Here is a 25,192-nt window from a genome sequence, read left to right as displayed (position 1 = left end):
GTGGGTTTGTGCAGCTGGGAGCAGGGCAGGAGGGATAAGGAGTTTCCCTTGGAAAAGTGGTCTTGCAGCAAACTAGCCTTAGAGGCCTTTAATGTAACCAACTACATTCTGGCCCTTCAGGGGAAGGGCTTTTCCACTATAAAGTGGAGGAGAAGCAGCCAGGTCCCCAGGTGCAACCTTCTGGGATTTGAAAGGTCAGTGTCCTCTGAAAGCAAGGAGGAAACAGGGTTGTGTTTGTGCAGAGAGGGCACTACTGCTGTATGTCACAAGGAAGTCTGTGTCTCGGGGAAAGGGGACAGGTACCTGGGTAAGAGAGCTTCACAAGGATGTTTCCACTTTTATTTTAAATTGTGCATGTGAGACTAAGTCTCAGATTAGGATTCACTGATTGTTCAGTGAGCAGAAAATCCCTCTGTCATCTCAAAGGGGAGCCTTGAAGGGGAGCAGTATCCCAACAGCCAGGCTTGCATGGTCCTAAACACCAGATCCCATCTTCCCTACTAAAGGAAAGGCTGCAGTGCCATGCAGGAGCCTCAGGGAATCCCTGAGGACCCACAGTCACTGTCTGCAGGCAGGAATAAACCCTTCTCTCCCCTCAGCAGCTACTGGCCCTGCAGTGACAGCACTGATAGGTGAGGTGATGGGGAAGCCAGGCACAGAGCCAGGAGGGCTGCCTGGGCTCAGCCCAGGAGGAAGTCACTGCTGTCCGCTGTGCAGGAGGCGCTGAAACAAGGACCCATCTTTCTGGCTTAGGTGGGTGGGTGAATCCAGCTCTGCCACTCTCCCAGCCTGCATCACCAGCACACGGTCTGAGTCCAGGATGGTGTTCAACCTGTGGACAGCAAACACCAGGATACACATTGGTGTATCTGAGGAGAAACCCTGAATACTGCTTCCCCTGCTGTCAAGGGGTGTCCCAAGACATTGCCAACATCAGGATCTGTGGACCGTGTCCCTTTGCACTCAGGGGCACACTGCAGTCCAGCTCCCAGAAAGCCTCTGCGTGCTGCTGAAATGCACCACCTCTTAGGAGAGCACAGCAATGCTGTTCTGTTCCTGAGCATGACAGGCCATCAGGAGCACAGAGGGAAGCTCTGTGGAGGGAAAGCTCAGTGCACACCTGATTTTAGGGTTGCACAAGATGTCTTTCTTCCACAGGAGAGTTGAGTTGCTTCTGTTTGCCCCTACATTTCCTCACCTGCCACCTCCTGAGGGCTGCAGAAGTGGACTTGAGCATCAGTTGCCACTCCCCAGCTATCTGGCATCTCTGCTTACGCTGTCATCACCAGTGGATTTGTGGTTGCCAGATTGCCAACCACCACACCCACATGTGTGCACCCTGTTCTGCCCAAATTACTAAGCATGGCAGCAACCTCTGGCCCTGGGGAGGGAAGACAGGGTAGCAGGAACGTCTTTGCACAGTCATGTCCTGTTCAGTGCTGAACTACAGCCCTACAAATCTGGAAGACATTGTACACAATTTGAACAGGCATAAAGCATTGTGGAGTTAAGGACTTTGGTTACACATCTATCCCCAAAAGAGTGCCAGGCTGCAGCACTGGAAGTGACGTGGAGGGGCAAGGGACAAGTACTGAGTCATTTCCAAGCCTAGATTTTCACTTAACCATCCAACTATGGTTCACCCAAAGCTGAATGGCATGAAAGAACCATGGGTACAAAACAACTCCATTACCACCTCTCTTTCTTCACTGCTCTCCCCCATCTCTCCTCAACCCAGTGCAAGAGGGGCTGGAGCCATCTTCAACCCAGCCTTGCTGCCTCACCTTCTGCCACTCCTTCCTCTGCTGGTTCTCTTCTCTAGTTACTCCTCCATCAGAGGTGGTCTCCCTCCACCCAACCCAAACACACACCTCAGCCCACAGTGCTCTTACCTTTCTACTCTATTTAGGCATAATATCCCTAGTGTATGAACCACATTCCCTCCACACCCCTCCTGCCTCTGTCCTATCTGATGTATTTAACTAGACCCACCCGATTCACTTTCCATGCTCAGCCCACCCTGTCTGTTACCCATTACTCCCACTTCTGTGCACCAGGACACCAGCCCCTGCTCATCTGGTTTTTATTTTTGTGGTATCCTTTGTGTTTTGAAAACACCCTCCATACAACTGCATAACCCTCCTCCAAACTCTTCTCCATTTGGCAAGAGTAAGAGCACCCTGTGCAGATAGCACTACCTAATGCTGACCCATCCCTTCCCAGTATCAACGGTATTCATGTTTTGCCCTCCTCCCTCTGCCTGCAACTAGCTACTCTCCCTACTCTAACCCTCAATTTCTCATCTGCGGGCCAGGCACTGTTGCTGTGTCTTGCCTGGGTTTTGGAAACAAGACACCCAGAGTTCTGCCTGCCCAGGAACTGGCTGCAGCCCTTGGCCACGGCTGTCTTGCAGTGCCCTCTACTGAGCCAGAGACACCTGCTCCTACCCGGTCTCCGTGCTGCTCCTTCCCACAAGATAGCTGTCCATTACTCCGTGTTCTAAACTGGCAGAACCACGAGGTCTGATTCACTCCCCAGTCCCAAGAAGCAGTGCCCAGGAAGAGCCATCTGCCATACAACGTGGCGTTTTGCCCTTTGCTGTCCTCCAGTTTCTGGGTACAACATTTCCACTTCCAGTTGTTCTCAGCACCCAGGGCAAATAAAACAAAAAAGGCAAGTAGGCAAGATCCCGCCTTTTGCACTTGAAAAGCCTTATCACAGAGTCCTCCCTGCTCAGCTCAAGGCCCAGGCATGGTAGAACAGGTCCACCTCTCCCTGTGAGTGTTGGGATGAATTTAGGCGCCGAGTGCTGCTTCCTCCATACCTGTGAGCGATTGTCAGAACAGTTTTGTCAGCAAAGCGCTGGCGAATGGTCTGCTGCAGCAGCTGGTCTGTCTTCTGATCCACACTGGCTGTGGCCTCATCAATGCACAGTACCTGCCAGGGACAGAGAGTAATGGGAGCTACCCAAGAGCCCCAGGGGACACCCCAACCCCTCCCGAGAGAAAGCCTGAGAAGGTAGCACAGGATGTCTGCTGCCATCACACCCCAACTCTGGAGCACTCTGCTGCTCCCACACACCCATCAGCAGCTCACTCCCCTTCCCTCATGCCCCGGGAAGGCAGGGCACTCACCTTGGTCTGCGTCAGGAGGGCTCTCGCCAGACACACCAGCTGCCTCTGGCCCACAGACAGACTCTTTCCCCTCTCTCCCAGCTCACTGTCCAATCCACCTGTGGGGGTCAAGCTCAGAAGTCACACCACCAGGCTCTGCTCAGGGCCCTGAACAGCTTCCCCAGCCTGGGGCTTTCTCAGAAGCACTCAATATCCTAATCCTGCTCAAGCCCAGACACTGGGAACCAGAGCCTTTATGCTTAGATGCAAGCAACGTGTGGCACAGAAACGCCACACCCCCCTGAACTAGGGGCTGGCTTATCTCTCAGGCTTTGCTGTAACATCCACTGGGGTCAGGTCTCATCAGCAAGATCCTGACACCAATCCATCATCTGCCAGTCCCTTGCCACTAACCCTCATGGAATGCCACTAACTCCCACAGATCTGTTCCCACCCTGGTCCTTGTGTTCACCTAACCAGTTCCCTAATGTATTCACCTGGCCCTTTTCCTCATCTCCCCGACTGAGCTAAGGCCTTCTCCCTTTCTCAGTACCAGGGCTCACCAGCTGCATCTCACTGCATTCAGACTCACCCATCTGAGTAACAGTATCCCACAGGTAGCACTGCTCTAGCACCTCATGGAGCTCAGCATCTGTCCGTTTTCCCTGGGGGTCCAAGTTCTCTCGGATTGAGCCACTGAACAAAAACGGATCCTGAGGGATGATGGCCAGCCTAGATCTGCAACCAAATGAGAGCTGAGGGTTCATGGGGTAGGTTCCACAGAAAAACAAAGGCCGGTAATTTTTCCCTCCTGGGGTGGGGTGTCTTTGGCTTGCTGCATATTTTAGAGGCAAAGAGACATAGGTAACACACTCAGCCTGGTTTCTTTAGCACAGCTGATCAGAAACAACTGAGCAACTCATAAGAAACTGCCACAATCAGCAAGAGGTTGCCATGATTAAAAGTCCTTTGCTCCTCACTCTTCCCTTCGGTACCCAACCACTGACAGCTCTCAGCCTCCAGCCCCCGCCAGCTACCCTCCACTGTGCTCAGCCCTCCATACCTTAGCTCGTCCAAGCCCACCAGCTTGCTGTTGACACCATCCAGGAGAATCTGTCCTGATTTTAGCTCCAGCATGCGGAAAAGAGCCAAGAAAAGGGTGGATTTTCCAGATCCTGTGCGACCCACAATCCCCACCTTCTCTCCAGGGTAAACGGTGAAGTTCACACCATCAAGTGCATTAGGCAAGCCCGCTTGGTAGGCCAGGACCACTTGCTGGAACTCCACAAGCCCCCGACTAGGCCAGTCAGCAGCAACCTGTAAGGGATGCATAGGTGAGACAGGGTATGACTGTGACCCACTATTCATCTTCAGCCTCATCTCCCCACAGGCCAAGCCCCATTTATCCCTTTGGATGGCTGTCTGGCTTCTGAGCAGACCCAACGCACAGCACTGCTCCAATTCCAGTCCCCTTCTAGGCTTGTTCTCTCCTACCCTTTCCCATCATTCCAACTTTCACCAACTCCTGCCAGAGATTCACACCCCCCCCCCCAGGATACGTACTGGTAAAGGATGAGCAATCAAGGTGGTTTCTAAGGCTGAGGGACCTCCACTTATTAACTAGAACCCTGCAATCTCCCCAGGAGGCAAGTGCAGGGCACAGAGTCAGAAGACGGGCCTGTCCTAGAGAACATATTTGAGCTTTTACCTCGACCAGTTTATCCTGGGGCTCCATGGGGATGTCTGTGCTGTATTCCTCTGTCCGCTCCACACTCACCATCATGGTCTCTGTCAGAGTGAAGCTGGAAATGAGGCCTGAGAGCAGGTTTGTGACTGACAGGGCATATGAGAGTGCCAGACCCACAAGTCCTGCAAGGACAAAAACATAAGCAAGAATGTTATTGGCAGAGAAGGAGCTGGGATCTTGGTGGCACGACAAAGAAACAAAGAAGTCAGCACCCTGGAGTCTGCAATCCCACTTGAGGATGGGGACACACAGGAGGAGAACATGAGCTGAAGCACTATACTGTGGGTGACTTACTGAGGGACAGGGAGCAGGAGCTCTGGATCTTATCCCATGTAGAAAGATATGCAACTCTGGGCTAGGAGAGGGGGAACCCCTTGGCCACAGCCTAGGAGCGGGCACAGAACAATTCCTGGCAGCCTACCTGGATTTCCCAGTTGTTTCTGGTGCTGGATGATAGCAATTGCTGCAATAGCAGTAATCACAGCAACTCCAATCATCTGCAAGCGGATGTCCAGCCACTGCATTGCTGTGTTGCTGGCAAAGAGACAGTGCTGGTTCTGCTCCAGGCGCAGCTGATTCTCCAACTCAAACCTGGCAGGTACACAACAGAAGTTTACACGACTTAACCTCCATTCCTGCTACCCTATAATTAGCCCCACATCAGAAAGGCCCTGGTATATAAAGCCAAAGCTTTGGCTCTCTGGGTGCTCTTTTTTTCTGCTCACCTTTGTGTTGCCCTCATGGCTCTGATACTGCTCAGTCCTGAGAGGGTCTCTGAGAAGTGAGTGTAAATAGGTGACAGGGTGATACTGTAAAGGCGTTTCAGCTCCCGGGATGTGCGCCGGTAATAGCGCTGGATAGAGAAGTAGAGGGCAGCCAAGGGGATTAAAATCAGACCAATCCAAGGGAGGCCATAGGTGATTATCACCAGCATGCCCAAAAGCCCATACATGTTGGCCAGGAAGATGTTGAGGATAAATGGCAAGCTGTCATCCACACTGTACAGGTCTGAGGAGAAGCGGTTCAGGATTCGGCCTGTTGGTGTGGTGTCAAAGAAGGTAACTGTGGCCTGGCAACAAGGGAACCAAAAAGTAAGAACCAGTCAGCTACAGTGAGATCCAGCCACAGAACAGTGCCCAGGAGATCAGCACCATGGGCAGCAGATAAGGCCACAAAGGGGTGGCCCTGACAGACCCCTTCCTTTCCTCGGCTGAAGAAGAAATCTCAGATTCCAAAGCCAACATCCACTTGCAGTCAAGTAACTCATGCTGTTTATATGGTAAAAGGAAGGAGCCCTTCTGTGGTGAATGGCAGACAGCTACCGAGATAGCAGTGACTCAGATCCCATGCTGGCCCACCAGCAGCCAGTGAGACAACCCTCTAATCCTAGGATCTAATCCTATCTTCCAAACCTTTAATCCTTACTCTAGTCCAAGAACCCAAAGATGCCCAAATACTAAAGAAAGTTAACTGGCACATGCCAGCATCAGCCCTAAATCTTAATGATTCCTTCCAATTTCATCTGAATCTGAGCTCACGATGAGTAGCAAAAGCTACTTTGATTCAATTGGCCTTCATCTTCCTATATATCTAAGCCTAATGAATGAACAGATGCAGGTGGTAGTCATAACTGCCCTCCCTCACCATGGAATGGAACAAGGTTTATGGGACAAATTTAGAACTTCAGCTCATTGGTCCCTTGTGCTGGCTGTGGTGCAGCCCTTTTTGGATACAGTCGGCTAATACCAGCAGAAACCCTAACCCACCTCCCAAACCCTTACTCCCAACTAGGAGAAAAGTGTCAAGGCAGAGTGACTTGAAGAAGCCTCAAGCCTGCCCTGGACTTTTTGACCATTACCTTTAGAGCCCTCTGGAGCAGTCGGTCGTGAATGACAGTGGCAGCATGGATAGTGCCATAAGCAAAGAGGAAGGCCCGAAGAATGGTGAAGAGGGAATTGGCCCCTGCAATGCTTCCGTAAACTATCAGGTAAAAATTCACATCCAGTGAGCCATTGGAAGGGGCTGGAGTGGTGTCTAAAGCCTCAATGGGGGAGCTGGAACACAGAAGGAAGATTAGGAATCTGCTAAGGTCCCCATGGCAGTAAATTCACAGATAGGGCACGAGAACCTAGGAGCATGCTCAAGGAAACCAGGACACTTAAACCTGATACTCCTGTGATACCCCTTTGGCTTGCTGTGATAAACACTTCGATTACTATGCAGCTAGCTTCCATCAGCCCCAGGCAGAAGCCCTTTGGGCCCCTCATCAGGTCAGGGATTTCGATTCTCTTTGTAAAAGCAGCCACTCAGGTCCCCTGCAGTGGGGTGGTCAGTTTATCCCTGCTCTCAAAAAGGATCTTCACAGGAAATGCAGTTAAAGGCAAAAATGGGAGTGTGTTCCCATTGGCATCTCCTGACCAGATTCACTTACACAAGCCCAACAGTGGAGCAGAGAAGCAACTCTGGGGAAGGTGGGGAAGCTGAGCAGACCATCACAGACGTATTTGCTGCCTGGGATATGCCAGAGATCCAGTGTGAGAGCCACCAATCTGAAATATTTCTGGATGCTATAAAGAAAGACAGATGACATAAAGAGGGATTCAACCTTCCAATCAGCAAATATGAAGCAGAAAAGCTGGAGGGGAAGCTCCTGGACAACTTTTGTTATTGCCTCACTGCCCAGTCTAGTCTTCCCCTGCCTGCATGCTCCACTGTTAGTAGTAAAGCAGGAGCAAGGGAAGCCTTGAGCTGCAGCAGCAACAGGGCAGTGCTAGAGCAGCAGACACACAACTGCAGTAGTAAGATGCCAGATCCTGCTGCCACATGTGATACGTTAGCCTGGGAAAAAGAACAGGGATCTTCCTGCTGTAGGGAGAACAATTAAACCCCTGGCCTCTTTTCTTCCCTGGACTCCACACAACCAGGGAATGAGAGGCAAGGAATGTCTAAAGAGAGATGTGCTGCTGGGCCATTCCCTCACCTTGCATCAGGAACAGAGAGAAGAGAATGGATAATGCCAAGCAGCTGCCCACTGCCAGCCAATATGCCTTGTAAACCTGAAAAGCTACTGCCCCTTCTTTCTTCTCTTCCTCCTTGTGGATCAGATGACTGTTTGGAGTTGTTTCTTCTGCCTCTGTCTCTACAGCCTCTTCTTGGCCCTGTTCACTGGGGGCTGTGGGAATGGAGGCAGAAGCAAAGGTCAGTGTAATGCAAGTTCTTCCTGCAGCTGCTCCTTGATGTGAACAGAGCAAGTCTAGGCTATGAGGGAGACTTTTCTTCCCTCCTCTTTCCTCTTTCAAGATAGTGCACCAATCCTGGCAGACCTTCAAAGCTGGACCACAAGTGGAACAAGATTCAAACAGTTCTTCAGACTAATATTGAATGATACAAGGGCTTCCCCTCCTCTATGAACACACTACCCACAATCAGCACTGTCACAGCAGAGCAAGGTGGTGGGATATCTGCTCTAAGGCCAGCAGCTATCAGGTACGGGTTCTGTCTGGGTGGTCAGCTGAGCTGTGCTGGCCCAGCTCCCCTCAAGCTTGCCACATACAGACCTTTATTCTTCTGCCTCTTGTCCATATTCTTGAACCTGGGGAAGAATTCCACAAGGGGCAAGATATCAGCTGGTGTACCTGCAAAGAGAGACATGCAGAACTTCAGTCTGCGAGAAACAGCTGTCAGTTACTCACTGCCTCTTGTTATGAAATGGCAGTTTTGTTCTCTCATAACATTTCCTATTTTCTCTCACAGTACCTGCACCCTTGAAGGCCCTCCTCCATATAACCTGCTGTGGCCTTCTGCCTTAGCCCCCCCGCTCTAGGCTTGTCCTGTTTTATCTGTGCATCTGCACATTCCCTCCCACCCCATCTTTGCCCACAAAGAGAGTCCTCAAGCTCTTTATCACTGGGTTCCCACTAGTTAATCCTACTCCCTCATGTCCATCTTTGCTCAAGCCATTTCAAGACTGGTACACAGGCACGAACGAACGCATGACAGGACAGCCAGTGTACCTGTCTTAGCTATTCTGCCGTTGTCTATCAATAACAAGGCATCAGCCTTCTCCAGAAACTCCGTTCTGTGGGTGCAAAGGATCCTGGTCTTGTGTTTGAGAACTCCAAGAATGCATTTTTGCATGAGATGGTTGGCTACCTCTGCATCAACAGCAGCCAGGGGATCATCAAGGAGGTAAAACTCTTTCTCCTGAGAGGGAGACAAAAGACAAGGATACAGCTGCAGGCCCTGCTGTAATGAAAAGTGCAAGTGCTGCTGTGTGGTGAACCACCAGCACATTAGGCCAGCACGATGTGGTTTAAGACAGGCTGCCAGAGCACACTATCGAGCTGGGTACTTCATCTTCTTTACATCTGACTTAGCACTCAGCACAATCTGCCACAGCATGACTCCTTTGCTATTTACCTGGTAAACGGCTCTGGCAAGGGCTATTCGAGCTTTCTGTCCCCCACTGAGTGTCACACCATTTTCACCCACCTCTGTCTGGTCACCTGCTGGTAAAATCTGGAACATTCAAGAAAATCCACTTAGAAAGGACAGGAAACTACTGGGGACCCAGAGCCAGAACAGTGGGGTACCTCCCCTGCCTCTGGCAATAATTCCTTAGGGTGACACCTTACCAAAAATTAAACAATGCAACAGTCTATACACTGGTTCTGCAGACAATCGGCAAGCTTGGCATATATGCAATTAAACTCTCTTACATTCCACAATACGGTGGCCACATCTGAACTACCTACTGAGAGTGACTTCTAGTCTAAGATAACTCTGAAATAAACAAAAATAAAACTCAAGTAAGTTATCTTGCCTTTACAGAATATTTGTAGCACCCAGTAAAGCACACAGTTGCTCCCAATGCTTGTCACATCAGAAAATCAGGCATCAGGTTATAAATTGGAGGAGAAGACTAGGTTCCTACCGTGTAACAGCCAGGTTTGCTGGATAATACAGCCATAAGGCTCAAATTCAGTGAATTATTGAAAGGAGCACCACAGATTCAGCCCTTCCAGATCCCAGGGAAGTTCCTTCTTATCCAAAAAAACATCAGCTGTTGATAGGCTCTGCCTGAAAATCCCAGCTGTCATCTACTCACGTTCAGGTCCTCAGAAAGGGCACAGGCCTCCACCACCTCTTCATACAGCCTTGCATCATACTCCCGCCCAAAAAGGATGTTCTCTCGGACAGTGGTAAACTGTATCCAAGGCTCTTGTGTGGCCAAACCAAATCCTTGCTCCAGGTCACTAACATACACTCGTCCACCTTGCCTGCAAGTGCACCGGAAGCGGGTAGAAAGGGCAACAAAGGAGAACTGTTGGCAGACCAAAATGGCCTACAAATAAGGATGACACTGGATAGTCCCTGCCTGCTGTGGCATGGAGGGACCAATCAGGGAGAAATCTTTAGGGTACTTACTTAATGAGCTCTCCAGCGATGGCTGCAAGCAGAGAGCTTTTCCCAGAGCCAACCTTCCCAACAACCCCCAGCAGCATCCCCTGCAAAGCGAAATGAAAAAGAGCAATGTGATGTGCTAATACAGAGTGGCTTGTCCAGATTTCTTGAGCCACTGTAAGAAATCTGACTGCTGTTACAAACTAGGATTGTCTCACAGGTTCAGCAGCAGAGGTGGGTGAAGTTGTTGGGTAAACCAGACTCCTGATATAGCACGACACAAGTCTGCAATGAGTGTTAACTCTGGAGCCCAGCTGTGCTCCCTGCCCAGTCCTCTCCTTCAGCAGTGGTAGAAAGCAGAGGGAGCTGGTTTATCTCATCTGTAAGCCACGCCTGAATCTCCTGCAGTACCCTTCAGCTCTGAGAGTTATGATATGAGCCTCTTGACCAAGAGAAAATTTTGATGCACAGCTCATAAGACCAGGAGAACATGAAAACATGCTCCCTCTGCTCTATTCCCTAGTGCCATTCTTCTCCATTACCTCCTGCACCCTTGCTCACCTTTCTCACTGACAGGTTCTCAATGTGCAGTTGCAGACCGCCTGTGGATAACTGCTGCCTGGTGCTTTCCTCCTCAACTGGCACCCATGAGAAGGATGCATATTGCATCTCCATGGCAACAGCAGTACCTGAAGGGCTATCTGCAAGAGAAAAGCAGCATAGCATTGCACTACTACGAGAAGACCAGAAAATTAAACGCACCTGGCATCAGAGATACTATCAGCTTTGTTCCCAAATGGATGAGGCCACAGACAAGGCACTGCCATGATGCCCTTGACCCAAGCACAGAATGAGATGCTTGCCTGCTAACTTGCCCTTAAACTTATACCTCCCTTCCTCCAACCCTCCTGTTTCCAGCTCACACCAGACACACATGATGACCTGTTGGCTGTCATGGAGACACAGTAAGGATAACTTGTTGAAGGTAAAAGAATGGCAGGGAGCTGGCAAAAGGCAAGGAAGGAGAAAAAAAGGAGCAGGAATGGCTCAGGAGAGGGGGGGTGCACACAACCCTTTCTGACAGACAAAGCCAAGGCTGTTGATGGTTTCATTTTCAGAGGAGCTTTGGACAGAGGAGGGAGTAGCTTCTTCTAAATCAACACTAACAACAGGGCTTTGTGAGGACAAGCAATGGCCTACTATTGGTAAAGAGGAATGCTACACCCTTGTCTCCCATTTTCCACAGACATGAAGTGCCTTCACTCTGAACCTGACAACTGAATGTCATGAATGATGGGGATGACAGCCAGCTGCCCTCCAGTACTGCCCCTGGCCTCACACCTCAGCTCTCTGTTCCAAGTGTCCCCTGCCCAGGGTACCAAGCCCAGCAGCGTTCTCTGACATTACCTAGGGCATAATAAGCTTCCAGGTCTTGGTCCACAAGTTCAAGGAAACACTGGATTCGATCCAGGGAAACTTTAGCTTCCAAGGTCCCATTTAACACCCATGGGAAGCTGTTGAGGGGCAGAATAAGCATCCCGACAAGGGCCAATGCTGTGAACACCTGCATGGGTAAGGAAACAGCCATGAGCTGGAGGCAGGACCTCCCTCACCTCTTGTATTCTCCAAACAGTTTCACCAGTGAGAGCCTGAAGAGCTGTGGGGTGACACAGGCAGGTTTATTCCCCAGAGACTGCAGCCCCACTGTAGATTGTCCTCTGCAGGAGACAGGACTGGAGCTCTCCCTACTACCTACTCACCTTTGTGGCAGTGAGCTGGTGACCCAAGAGGACATAGGTGATGAAAATGGTAATGGAGACCACAACAGGCAGTGCTGCCCACAGATACACGCACACAGCGTCCAAGTACTTGATGGCTCGTAGCTTCTGCAGCTCCTTATCCCGGCAGGCATTTATCCTGGTGCTGAAGTGCTTTTCCCAAGCATAAAACTTGATCACACGAATGCCACATAGGAACTCTGTCATTAGCTGCAGGCAAAGAGGAAAATCACATAGAACAATCAGTGCTTGCCTAACACACCAGATGTCAGCTAGGCATCTGGGCAGGGGCCAGGTTTGCAGTTGTCTCCTGTTAAGGGCCAGGCTAGAGATTCCAGGAACCATTCATTGCTATCAAAGACATAAACTCAAGTGGCAGCTACTGGGAACTCCACTCTTACTCATTCCACCAGCTTCCTCAACCACCTGTGCCATGTATGGTTCAGGAAAAGGCAAAATATTACCCTACTTCACAACTGAAGGATGTGCAACATAGGTGAAAGCATATGTGGAATTACTATCTCCAGCCTAGAGACAGCCTCCATTGACCTGACAGCATCTTGAAATAATAACACTCGACCCTCAGGCCAGTGCTGCCCTGGCACAGCTAGCCTGCATCCAGAGGCTGGCTGTAGCACATCCTGCAGCTCAGGTGTCCCATTAACATGCTGTCCTCTAATCCCTGCTCTCAGGCCAGCTTGTGCAGAGCAAGCTGAGATGTGTCTGTACTCAACACAAAACTAAACTAACAAGGCAGACTTCACTCAGCAAACCTCTCCTTCATAGCCAGAGAAAGTCCAGCTTACCCATTAGAACCTGATGCACCTTGTGTTGGGAAAAGAAATAAGTTTACAGCTCACAACAGTTCTAACATGGAGCTGACTTACGTTTAATACTTCCAAAGCATGACGGAAATGGTGAGTGAAAGTGCTGTCCCTTGCATTTGAAATACAAGGCTAAAAGGTGGGAATCTAATGTTTGATGTGGCAAAGACATGGCACAGCAAATATGCAAAAATCAGTAGAAAAGACGACTAGAGGGTGCTAAGCTTGGAGCAATATAAAACCAGTACATCCATGATCATTGCCTTTGTCCAGACTGCAAGCCACCTCACCACTGATGGCATTACTGGAGCAATCCTAGATGGAAGCATCTCTAGAGGAAGCAATCAGGAGTCCCACCTTAAGTACTACATGTAGAAAAGAAACCTGCAAGGGAACTTGCATTAGCCCAGGGAACAAGACAAGCATTAGAGGTTCACTATCTTGTGGGTGGTGAAACTGCATCACCCTGAAATACCTTTGAACCAGGTGTCTCTGTGTGTGTGCTCCCTCTAGCGTTTTTCCCAACAGCTCTGGATCATCACAAGCAGCCAAAAAGCCAATGTTCTAGGGACAGATGGGGAGCAAATACAGCAACAAACTCAGAGAGAAAATCCTAAAAGAATTAATGCCCCAGAGTCACCAGCTCGCCCTCACCTTGACCCGTGCATCCTTGTGTTTCAGCATCTCCTTGTTGTTCATCACGATGTAGTTAGCTATGACCTTGTTTATGGGCACAAGCAGCAGTGCCAGTGCCAAGCCTCCCAGAAAAGCTACCCCTACTTGCTGGTAGAGGAGGTAGAGGGTAATGGCGAACTGGAAAGGCAGGCTCCACACCTCGTGCAAGCTGAGGCAGAAGTTGACCAGCCTGCTGGTGTCCGTGCTCATGAAGTTGACAATTTCCCCCACTGTGAAGCGCGTAACACTGGCACTGCTGACACGCAGAGCCTTGTGGTAGATGGCAGAGATGACGGCAGCCCGCACCATCAGTGTCACCTTGTTCACCTCATAGCTGAACTGGTTCCGCAAAAGAGCACCCAGGAAGGAGCCAGCAAAGAGCCCGAGGGCATAGAGCACCCCATGGCTCAGAGGCTCCTGCCGTGACTCCATGAAGTTCACCAGCAGGTTCAGAAGCAGAGGACCTGAGAAACCCAGCAGGTTGCCGGCCAGCTTAAGAAGTCCAAGGGAGTAGAAACGAAGCCCAAAGGCTGCATGAAGGACTGAGAAGAGCTGCACGGCCTCCTGGCCACGGTGCAAGCTGTCTGGGGCATCACTATTCCCATCGCCTCCAGCAATGATTGAGCTAGTAAGAGACACCGTCTCCTCCTCTACTTGGTGCAGAGCTGCCTTCTTCTGCCAACAAGAGTAGAACCGCTCACAGACCCTGGCAGCCTCCAGCTGGCGAGGAAGTACACAGACATCCTGTGGTTGGTTCAGCTTCCACTGATAGCCACGTTTCATAAGAGGGTTCATCCAAATATAAAAGAAGCGTGAGAGCCAGCTCTCACCATCTTCTGACACTCTCTGCTGATCAGGCACTGGGATACCTGGCTCTGAGATGAGCTGGCCTTGTTGCCAGGAGCTATTGATGGAGAGGAAGTCTTGCCTGCCAGCAGTGGGAAAGAGGTAGGCTATCATATATACAAGCAGAGAGGCCAGCTGAAGGCAGAGAATGGCAAACCTGGAGGAGGCAGCAGGGTGGGCAGGTGACCAAGCTGTCCCACTTTGGTAGTACCACACCAGCGTGATGATGAATGAAGGTATGGGCAAAACAGTGAGGAGTGCCAGGACTGCAGGGCCTCTGGTAAAACTGTGAATGGACTTGCAGAGCGTGAGAAGAACAAGGCTGTGCGTGAGCCATGTCAGGGCAGCAGTGCCATTGGCAAGCACTTCCAGGTATACAGGACCCAGCTCCTGCTGAGAAATGGTGGCTGGGATGGTATCAACAAGGAACAGGCCAGCAAGTACTAAGGATGCGGTGATTCTGCATCCCCACCCTGGCCTGCAAGGCACTCGGGAGCCGATTCTTAAAGAGGAAAGAACAGAGAAAAAATTTACAGTTGGAATTCCATCACCTCTCAGTCAGTACTCTCCTTTTTTCCTCTCCTTTTACCCTCTTTATCCATTCACTCCTACTTAAAGTCCTGGATCCACCTCCCTCGATTTGCAGCTTTTTTTCAGAATGTTGGCATTGCTCAACTACATCAGGCCAGTATTGCCCAGTATCTGATCAATACCAGAGATTCAGGTGCTACCAAAGAATAGCATTTCTCTGCACAAATTTGTTTGCAAAATGTGATATTTCATGGGCAAATCAGACTGCAGACCTTGAGGACTAACAACAAAGTAACTTCTTTAGCACCAATTACAGATGATCACATTGTCTGTGTCTCATCTGTGGTCCCTGACTTCTCTTGTGTTTGTGATATTCTGTCTAGAAGCATTATTTCTATCACTGTTGGTTTCAGTGATGCTGCACATGTAAAGTCCATAATTTATAGCCCAACAGAATATTTCATTATCACTTGACTTATTATCCTTTGAACATTGCCATGTTTATGAAATTCAGAAGAGAGTAAACAGAAAAACAATTTTTGTTTTCTCTCAACCGCTTATTACTTTATTTATTTTCCAGGCCACCTTGGATTTATATTCTCTCCCGAAGAGTCTCAGTTTCCCCAATCTCCACTCGCTGAAATTCCTTTGAAATATTTTCTCACTATAATCACTACAGTGATTTTATGCTCACTACCCAATTCGGTCTTTCTGGATTCCTTTCTGAAGGGACTAGAGTTGTACAACACACTCTGAATTAGATCGGATGCTGACAAACATAATAACTTTATAATATTGTGCTCTTCTCTAATTATGTATTAAGCACATACATTATTAAGGAGAGCTAATTTCCAGCCTTTCCACCTCACCTCCAGTCCCGCATAATAACCAAGTGTCAGACGAATTAGTTGTCATACCTTGGAGTGCCAAGGAAGCAGGCACTGACCACTGCAAGGACCACATGAGGAATCACATTTAATGTCAGCTGATTAAAGCAATGGCCAATGCTGCCATGATCCCACACAGGGATTGGGTCCTCTGGGCTGCTTCCACACAAACCAGCCAGGATGTTCTCCATCCTTTGCTGGGAACTCAATCTGAGAGGCAGGAGCTCCTAGGGTAGAAAAGAAAGAACAGCATGAGGTATAATAAAAAGGTACAGCCCCAGTCTAAGGTGGACTGTGATTAAGAAACGAACACAGGGATAGAAGCAACTTCCTGGGTCACACAGCCCAGGCCCTGCTGCAGTGCACTTGCTCTCTTAACATCTACTCCACAAAACGATCAAGCTCCATCTTAAACTAAATTATGTTTTTGTCCCCATAAGTCACCCTGGGACCCCAGTGCTCTGGGAATTTGATGATTTCTGCTTGTTTCCAGGCTGATTTTTTTTCCCATGGCCTGTTCATTCTTTGGAAACTAACATCAGGAAGCATTTGCCTTTTTATTGCTCACTTTGAAAAATATTTTGAGCTGCTTAAACAATTATCTATCCATTTTATTTACATCTTCAAAGAGAGCGTGTAGTATTAACCACCCTCCGAGTCGCTCTGGAGGATGCTGATGACCAACCAAAAGACCATGCAATACCTTCAGGCTACCCAGGGGAGGGACACCCTCAGAGCTCCCTCCTCGGTGCTGCCCCCCGGGGCTGAAGCACACCCGCGAGGGCCTCGTCTTTGCGCCGGCTGCCGTTCGCGCCGGCTGAGCCCATCCCCAGCCCGGGGCCGGCTGAAGGACGCAAGCTCGACACGGGAACCCCGGAACCCCCAGCCCGTCCCACCGGGGCGCAACAGCACAATTACTCATCCATCCCCCACCCCGCCGCACGCCGAACTTTGACCCCTGCCCCCCGCCGTACCTCGGTTGGTCCTGCCCACCTCCGCGCTCACCGCAGTGGGAGGGCGCAGAGCAGCCCCGTGCGCCCCCTGTGGGCCGGGAGGACGCGCAGCAGCCCTGGCAGCGGGGCCGCAGGGAGGCGCTGTAGCGCCTGGGGCTCGTAGCAGGCGGCGGGCAACGAAGAGGGGGCGCTACTCAAACCGGGCGGTCGGAGCAAGAAGCAGCTCGGAGGGGGGAGCGGCAGCCCCGGCCCCAGGCCCGGCCGCAGGCGGCGGTCAAGGTGCCTACGGCGCGTGGGAGTGGTTGCCATCTATGCCCAAGCAGCTCCAGCTCAGCAGCCTGTAACGCGCCGTGCCGCCGGCGGGTAGATGGCGAACACGGGGAGCGTCAGGGATTCAGGTCAAAAGCATGAGGTCGAGAGGAGGGGTAAACACGTCAAACACGTGCAGCTAGTTCAGACCTTTATCTTCCAGTTAAAAACAAACTAAAATCAGTCCCCGGTCATGAATAAACACTCTTTTTTCCCCAAAAATTCTCTAGTTCCTTCCTTGTGCTCTTATTTACTCCCCCTCCTGCTATCACATCTGCCCCACAACGCCTGGTACCTTGGACGTTTCTATACAGACACTTGTTACATGCAGTGTCACTGTGTCGATGAGCACAGGAATAGCTACGCACTGCTGTGTCCCCAGAAGCCAGCACCAGCAGGGATAGCCCAGGCACTGCTTCCATGGATATAAACGTGCTATAAACACTGCTGGGACAGTGTTTTTTGCTCATAGCAAATGATATAGCTGCAAGAGCACTTTGCAGGCAATGGATCAGTATGCCCAAAGAAGCAACACTCTCTCTCTCAGCACACAGCAGGTAACAGTTGTAAAAAGCCAGATCATTATCTTAGCCAAATACAATAATCTGCGTAACACAAGCTCTGCATGTTGCATTGGGGGGGGGTGAGTAAATGATCAGCTTCCTAGATGTCAGAAAAGGAGAGGGCATCCAGCCTCATCCCTGACAGACAGGCAAGAACAGGAGTGTGCAGTAAACGTCACCACACCCACCCAGCAATTTTACCCGCTACTGGTGATTTTTATAGCAGATGCACTGAATATTTCAGTTCCCCCAAGCCCTCCCTCAGTTCTCTCTCGTATCAGGGTGAATAATTCATCACAGGTAGAAAACTATTTTCAGCATCAGAGGCACAATAAAGCCTTCTCTGAACAGTATTACCAGTGGGGCGCTGAGGAAGGAGAGTATCAGTAACATTCCTGTCTGAGAAAACAGAACAATCTGGATGAGTGAGTCTGAAGCAGCAGAGATACGAGCAGGAGCTTATAGGCCACAGTACCCTCTGATCAGAGTTTCCTTGAAGGGAGCAGGACAGTACAGTTCTAAAATCATACACACATATATACATGTCCTTGTTTAATTTCTTTCCCTGAGCATTCTGATTTCTCACAACCCTGAAAGTAATCTTGGCCTGCGTGTCAGGGTTGCAAGGCTGCCTTTTCATGGCAAAGGTAGATACTGCTATAGATACTCTTGTGCCTTTGGCAGTTTGCTCTGTCTGCCACAGGCTGTCCAAAGGTTTCTAGAATGAACTCTCTTATAGATACTTTGACACTAAGTTTTATGTCTTCTCTGCTCAAGCAAGCTTCACTTTAAAAAAATGGTGTGAAAGCAGCAAACTCTCAAGACAGCAAAGAGGGGATGTGTGAGACTGAAGCATGAGCTGCACACAAGTGAAACTTAAAGTTTCATGGTTCTGATGTCTTATTTCCAAATGAAAAAAACCCAAACAAAAAAAACCCACTAAAACAAACTAACAAACCCCAAGCAAACACCCACTTCCCCTGACTGAAAGAGGTTCTCAGGTATCAGGACAAAGACCATCCTTCTCTCTATTAAGCTGATCACCCTCAGAGCTTTTCCATTTCAGCTGCATTCTGTTCTAGTGTTTTCCTTTTCCACATACTGCATTCTGCCTGCTCATCTCTCCTAAACTCTTCATGTTGAAAAGCATGAACTTTTCTACTTCAGCTGAAAGACGGATAGCTTTCAGAGGCCACAGATCCCAATTTGCTCCAGACAGCATTATCTATACTCAGATGGGAGAACAAACATAAAGGTTATTAAAAAAAAGGCACCCTAGGAGAACACCAATCCACACTGCCCTATCTGGTATCACTGGTGCTTGTTCAGTGTATGTGCATTTAGACAGGAACATGGCAAGAATCTAAAGAAACATTCCGCCTTTTCGTGCTTCCTTTTGGCTTTCCCTTCTTCTGAATATTGCTGCCTGTGACATTTACTGCTATGTATTTGACTGGTTTAAGATGTGCGCCATGGGGAGTACAGGCTTGTAGGTATACGGCTTACAAAGTACCTTGTACCCTATATATGATCAGACACTTGACATTTATAAAAAATCAGAGCAATCAAAATGAAAGGGAAAAAAATAGTAACAGGTTTAATTTAATCCACCCCACAGGCCAGTGCAGGCCAGATTTTATTCACTATTATCCAGTTTTTTAATTCTCTGGATTGGTATGCCCCCAGCGGGGAAGAGCTATCTGCCTTCTCTTATGAGTCTATTTTGTAACAGATGACTTAATACGCCTCCCAGGACTCAGAATCAGAGAATGAGAGCAGGCTGCATGCCCAGTTCACTTCCTAGCTATAAGTAAATATTGAGCTGAAACAGAAGCCAGCCTAGACAAGCCTTAAATTCAGAACTATCAAATGTGGTTATTTTGCATCAATAGATGCAAAATCTCTGAAAGCAGTTGTCTGTTTGGATGCATTTTCTGTGCTCCCAGGCAGGCTCTGCTATCAGCTGAACCATCCTCAAGTTCCAATATGTCATGACCAGGGAAGGTTTGATTAGTTGGCTCAGTCCAAGACTTTTCATGAACAGGCTGCTCTGCCTGAACCTGAACCACACGCGTATCTTGCCCTGTTTTCCAGGGGATAAATTAATGCAAAGCTCAGGAGGCAAAAGGAGTGTCTTCCACTGCACAGTCTCACGAGAACACTCATTTTGTCACAAAACCACATAAATTGTTTCTGTTCTTATAAGCAGCCCAGCCATTTAATATTCAGGGGAGTGCTGCACGGTTGTCTCATGTTCCTTAATCTAGTCAGTCATAAAAAGGTAAAGTTATTACCAGTGTCTTAGGTTTTTCTCTGTTACTGCACTGCTTTTTAACCCAGTGGTCCAATCTGACTTAACCTCAATTCTTATTTCTGCTTACTTGTTCATACTGAGCTACTGCTAACTTTTCTGATTCAGTTCTTTTCCTTCTCAGTATTGCTTGCTCCCCTGACTTTCTTATCTGAGGGCTAATGAGAACTCAGAGACACAGTATTACCCCAATACTGCCCTCAGCACACAATTAGCTAAAAAGAAAAAGTCTCTCCAAGCAGCAGCCAATTGCAAGTTCAAAGATGAGCTTTGGAATTCCAAAGAGGAGTTTGGGAGCTGAACTTGTAGCAAAGCAGACTGACTGGCACAGCACCTCCTTTGTCCAGTGACAGTATGGAGTGCCAGTCACAGGAGTATTGCAAAAACCTCTGCAAGGTAGAGGCCCAAATTTCAGCACTGATTTGTGGAGTAATTTAACTGAATCTTAATATGGGTGCTCCATCCCTTTAAAACCTTAACTCGGTAAGGCATGTGATTGAAACATGACACTGCAGCTAGTACAGAATGAGTTTATAAATTGTAATTGTAGAGTAATGCTCAGTAAGATGACAGGGTGCTACAAAATGGTAATGAGCACGAGTCAGTCAAGTATTTTTCTCCAGCAAATGGGATTTTTCTCTTCCGAACTCTTTTTACCATTCATTCCTTGAACAGTTTACTTACTGGTGTAGTGATAGATGTTATTAGTTATTGGTATCTGGATTCCTTCACCTTCCAAATGACACTATCACCAGAAACCACAAGGACATCTCTTGGTCACAAGGTAAAAAGATGTTAGAAAATATCTTCATGTTCTCAGATTTTCCAAAGCTTTTAGATATCATAAGCATATATCACAGCTTTATATGAGCTGACAGGTTTTGCGTGCAGCTTTGTACTCTTAACTGTTCTGAAACCAAACTGTGGTTTAAAATTATTTTTTGAAAACTGATGTGAAGAAAGCAGTAGCATGGAAAAGACACCCAAAATAAAACAAGTCCATTTTCTCCCTCTTGCTAGGCTGTTCTTACTTATTTCAGTTGGTGAAACAGAGGTACACAGGTACCTGACACTAATGCATGAAAGGGTGTTCTTTTTCTTTCTTTTAATGAACAAACAGAACACATTCAGGATAACAGCATATTCTATATAGTGATAAACTATTTTGATGTGATGTACAATACAAATCTAGAGGGGGAATTCCTAGGTGCACATCAGCGTTGTAGTTATCATAAAGCACAGCTCTGTACCTCTCCATGTGTCACACCAAATCTGACGCTTTGGGTTGGTAGCTAGAACAGGTTGAGTACCCATTGCCTCCACCATCATTGTGCTTTGCTCCCACTAGAAGCAGATTTGCAGTCTGCTGGGGCTCTTCAAATATGACATTCTTATCCCAAGATGCTTAAAACTGAATTGAGGTCACAGGTGAACATTATTAGCCATAGCAGAGAAGGGGAAAGAGTGGACAGTAGTAACTGAAAATAGGCAGTTTTTATATAGAATTGATCACTGGCATAACTAAGCATATTTCCTGTCCCTGTGTAGTGGTGCACTCACACAGAAAATGTCAAGGTGGGGCAGCCGGTTTTAATTCAATTGTACACAACACCTCCCAGCAGAAACACCTTGTTATAGTATCACAGACCCCCACCCACCAGCCTGCGCTTGGTTGCTGCTGCTCTAAATAGTATGCTTCTAACGGTGTGTTGTTCTAGCGAATACAAAACACAGGATTTCATCCAAGACTGCAAAAATTGACTGGGTCTCCAAATTCAAACCCTCAGTGCACAAAACTTTGCCCAGTTTCTGAACAAACTATAAAGGCTCAGAAATTCAGGAAATGGGAGATTTTTTTCAGAACCTTCGTTTCTTTGCACTCATTACATTCTACTGCTAGCCCATTTCAGTTGAAGACACGCTTCCTCCTCACCAGCCTCAGCATGAAGTAAGAGAAGCATTTCGTGCTTCACTTGTGAGAACTGAACTGCTGTACTCACACGCCTGCACTATGCAGGGTGGGTAGCCAGTGCTCAGGTGAGGAAGAGGGAGGAGGCAGGAAACCATTCCTCCCCATCACATCATCCCAGCTCATGGCAGTCACGACAAGGAAACCTGCTCAGAAACTGTTATGTGCTGGAAGCTCAGGCTCAGCGCCGCCTCATCGAGCAGCCAAGGATTCATCACTTAACACACTTCTGCCTAAAGCAGCCGGGAGGCCCAAGAGCGACGCGGGGGGAAGCCCCGCAAGGCAGTCAAGCAGGACGGCACAGCCACCTGAGGGCTGGGGAGCGTGGCCCCCTCACGGCCACCGGGAAACAGGAGCGGGAACGGAGGGAGCGGCGCTCTCGTGAGCTCCCGCCTCCCTCCGGTCCGCAGCCCGCCCCGCCACACGTGACCGGCGCTCGGCGGCTGCCATTTTGTGCAGGCGTCCCCAGGCAACGCCTCCCGTCCCCCGCCCCCTCCGCGGCCCGGGCTTACCCCGCCTCCCCCCCCCCCCCGTGCCCCCCTCCGGTGTCTGGCTCGGGAGCGCGCGCAGGGAGGCCGGCGGCGCGCACGCGCGGGGGGTGGGGGGGTCAGTCGGGGTTACGGGGGGGGGGGGCCGGGTCAGAGGAGCTGGGGTGACCGCGCAGGCCGCCGGGACCCTCGGCGCCATCATGTACCGCTCCGGCAGCGGCCGCTCCGGCCCCTCGTCCTCGTCTTCTTCTCACCGGCTGAAAGACTGTAGCTCGTCGGGGTCCCGCGCTTCCCGCTCTGGAACATCGGGGCCGGGACCAGGCCGCGGTCGGCCTCCCCCTCCGCCACCCGCCACCGCTGCCACCTCCGCCACCCCTGTCTCGCCGCCACGCTCCGCTTCGCCTCGTCCCCCGCCGCGCCGCCACCGCTCCCCGTCGGGCCACCGCGGGGCATCCCGCCGATCCCCGTCGCCGCACCGCAGCAGAAGGTTGCCATCGCCGCCGGGAACACCAGGGACCGGGGGGACCCGGGGCCGCCGAGGAAGCGAGCACGGAGACGGCAGCAGCAGCCGGGTAACTACTGCCGTGCGCTGAGGGGTCTCGGTGCAGGGCTTGCCCCCTCCCTCGGGGGCTGTCACGCCGTGGGGGGGTTCCCGCCGCCACCGCGGCCCCCGCCTCCCGCTGCTTGGTGGGGTGTCTCTCCCGCGCCGGCCCCGGCCGTGCTCTGGGGTAAGCCCATGTCGCCGCTGGCAGAGCGGCGGGAGCGGGGAGCAGCGGAGCCAGGGCCCCGGGCTTGGCGCTGCTGGGTCCTTGCGGAATTGCACCGGGCCCGGGCTGTCTCTGTGCGGGGGGGTGAAGGGGGATCTGTTCCCTGTTCCTTAGAAACACAAAGTGGGGGAAGAGAATCGATTACCATGTGAGATAATGTTTTCTTTAATCCCCGTTACATTTTAGGTCTCTTATCGGCTAGAGCCATTTTAGATAAGGCTCAGAGATGATGCTGTCTTTTGCCAATGCAAAGGATGTAGGTAGTCACTTTCCTCCATTTAACATCGGTTTGTGTTACTGTATAAACATCGCTTAATTCATGGGGCGATAACTTTTTTAAAAGGATGTTGAATGAGTACTTCGAGTTTTTTCAGCTGTCACGGGTGTACAAAGGAGACTGTTACAGACTGATAGAGAGGTATTCTTTGGTAGCAGCTGCTTTGTAGTTGGAGCTGTGCACAAGGTGTTCCAGTCTGCTCGCTCAGCCCTGGCAAAATCTGATTTGGGCTTGTGAAACTCTGGTTTGGCATCTGAAGTGATTCCATCTTGGGTGTGGGCACCTCCGTACTAAATCAAAGTGTATTGCTGTACTTTTTTGAGCGAGTGGTGTTAACTCATTTAGGTTTTCTTTTGTTACTCTATGGTGCAATGATTGTCTTGTCTGCTAACAACTATGATGTGTAATGGGTTCACTGCTTGTTTGCATTGCGTTGAAAGAAGAGTTTTTGATACTGGGATGTATGAGGCTATGGTCACCCAATCCAGCACGTGCACAATTTAAAAGAAGGGGGAACACACTTTTTCTTCTTGCTGTGCAGTATGTTCTGCCCCCTCCCTTGTGCTCTCATTGTATTTATGAAGTAGGTGATCAGGTATCAGGGTGAGCTGATTTGAGGAAACAATGCGGCTGAAAGTCAGTCTAACACAAATACATTGCTAAGATTTGTTGCATGATGGGACCCTAGGAGAGAACAGATTGTCTTCCCTAACGGCAGTACTGGTTCCTGTTGGATTTCTTCGGAGCTGTAGCCATAGAATCAATCACAGGTGAATGTAGTGGGGTTACAGTTCTGTTATTGGTGCTATTTGTTCCTTAAAGGTGAGCTGCCCTGAAGGTATGGGAAGAAATGCGTTTGACGGTTAAGCCAGGCTGAGGAGCTTGCCTCTGGCTGTTTGTTTTTAGGCTCTATTTTACCATTATCTCAATCTTATAGGTTGCTTGTGGGGTAGCCCTGAAATGACATTGCTACTAAGACCCACGATTGAAAATAAGTAATTTTTAAAAGGGGGTATTTTTTAAAATTTGATTCATGCAATTTTGTGTTGTGGTTTGGTGGACAGTTGATTTCACAGCTGAGGGGATGACAAAGTGGGATACAGGAGCAGAACTTTCTTAAACTGATTTCACCATCACTTACTCTACCGTTTCACGGTATCACCTGTGCTGGCTCTCTAAAACTTTCAGTGCCAAATGTGTTGGAGGTTCAGACTTGGAAAAATTTATAACTGGGAATTTTTGACTGGAAGCCTCACACTCCCCTTTTAGGGGAAAAAAAAAAAAGCCACCAACACCCTCCACCTCAGCCTCCCCCAGCTTCACACAAGCATTATTTTTGACAAACGCCATTCTCCCAGTTAACCCAGTGTTATTTTGCACCTTTTTGGCTGAAGTTGCAGTAATCCCCTTCGCAGATTGTTGCAGAATCTTGATGTTTTTCTTGCTTATTCTAATTTCAGAAAAGAACATTACTAATCTGAGAAATTAGGCTTTAGCAAGTTATCTAGTGCTGAACTGCTGCGCCAATTAGATTTTATGTTTATTTGAAAGAATATTCATTTAAGGAAAACCTTTCGCTAGAAAGCAACATTCACAGCAAAAGGGATCTTGAGACAGTTAAATATAGCTCTTTAACCTGCATTGTGCATTTTCTTGCATATGGTAAAGCCCAGCATAATTAATTATTAGAGTGTATAACGTGTGCATTTTTTCCATGGAAGTTTTTGTTCATTAAATGTGTTTGACCGACA

At 49.3% G+C, this 25,192-nt stretch overlaps 2 protein-coding genes across 6 annotated transcripts in view; one reads left to right on the top strand and one right to left on the bottom strand.

Moving 5' to 3' along the window:
* Positions 1-325: 325 nt before the first annotated feature.
* On the bottom strand, positions 326-22,758 carry ABCC10 (ATP binding cassette subfamily C member 10). Of its 4 annotated transcripts, none has more exons than XM_061365905.1 (22): positions 22,652-22,758; positions 15,835-16,031; positions 13,520-14,888; positions 12,024-12,251; positions 11,671-11,827; positions 10,825-10,964; positions 10,288-10,367; positions 9,968-10,139; positions 9,280-9,378; positions 8,874-9,063; positions 8,418-8,495; positions 7,841-8,032; positions 7,292-7,427; positions 6,719-6,914; positions 5,586-5,929; positions 5,282-5,451; positions 4,822-4,982; positions 4,177-4,430; positions 3,706-3,851; positions 3,135-3,232; positions 2,825-2,937; positions 326-832 (listed from the first exon to the last, which is right to left on the bottom strand). In XM_061365905.1, exons 2-22 carry the CDS (start codon positions 15,993-15,995, stop codon positions 697-699), a joined length of 4,620 nt encoding a protein of 1,539 aa, XP_061221889.1. In that variant the 5' UTR covers positions 15,996-16,031; positions 22,652-22,758; the 3' UTR covers positions 326-696. The 4 variants fall into 4 exon arrangements, with proteins under 4 accessions (XP_061221889.1, XP_061221890.1, XP_061221891.1 ...); XM_061365906.1 differs by lacking the exon at positions 22,652-22,758 and adding an exon at positions 16,779-16,784; XM_061365907.1 differs by lacking the exon at positions 22,652-22,758 and adding an exon at positions 16,508-16,703.
* ZNF318 (zinc finger protein 318) overlaps positions 22,403-25,192 on the top strand; it is a 29,215-nt gene continuing 26,425 nt past the window's right edge. For both annotated transcript variants that reach the window (XR_009727310.1, XM_061365904.1), the window contains exon 1: positions 22,403-22,969. Coding sequence is in view for 1 of the 2 variants with exons in the window: in XM_061365904.1 (XP_061221888.1) it covers positions 22,598-22,969 (372 nt within the window). In the remaining variant the exon portion in view is untranslated. The remainder of the gene's footprint in view (positions 22,970-25,192) is intronic.

The sequence above is a fragment of the Neopsephotus bourkii genome, unplaced genomic scaffold (assembly GCF_033783945.1).
Source record: "Neopsephotus bourkii isolate Nb327-2 ecotype Australia unplaced genomic scaffold, CSIRO-AGI_Nbou_v1 NB_1292, whole genome shotgun sequence".
NCBI lineage: Eukaryota > Metazoa > Chordata > Aves > Psittaciformes > Psittacidae > Neopsephotus > Neopsephotus bourkii.
Note: the sequence above shows the minus strand (reverse complement) of the source record. Positions and strands in the feature narration are given on the sequence as shown.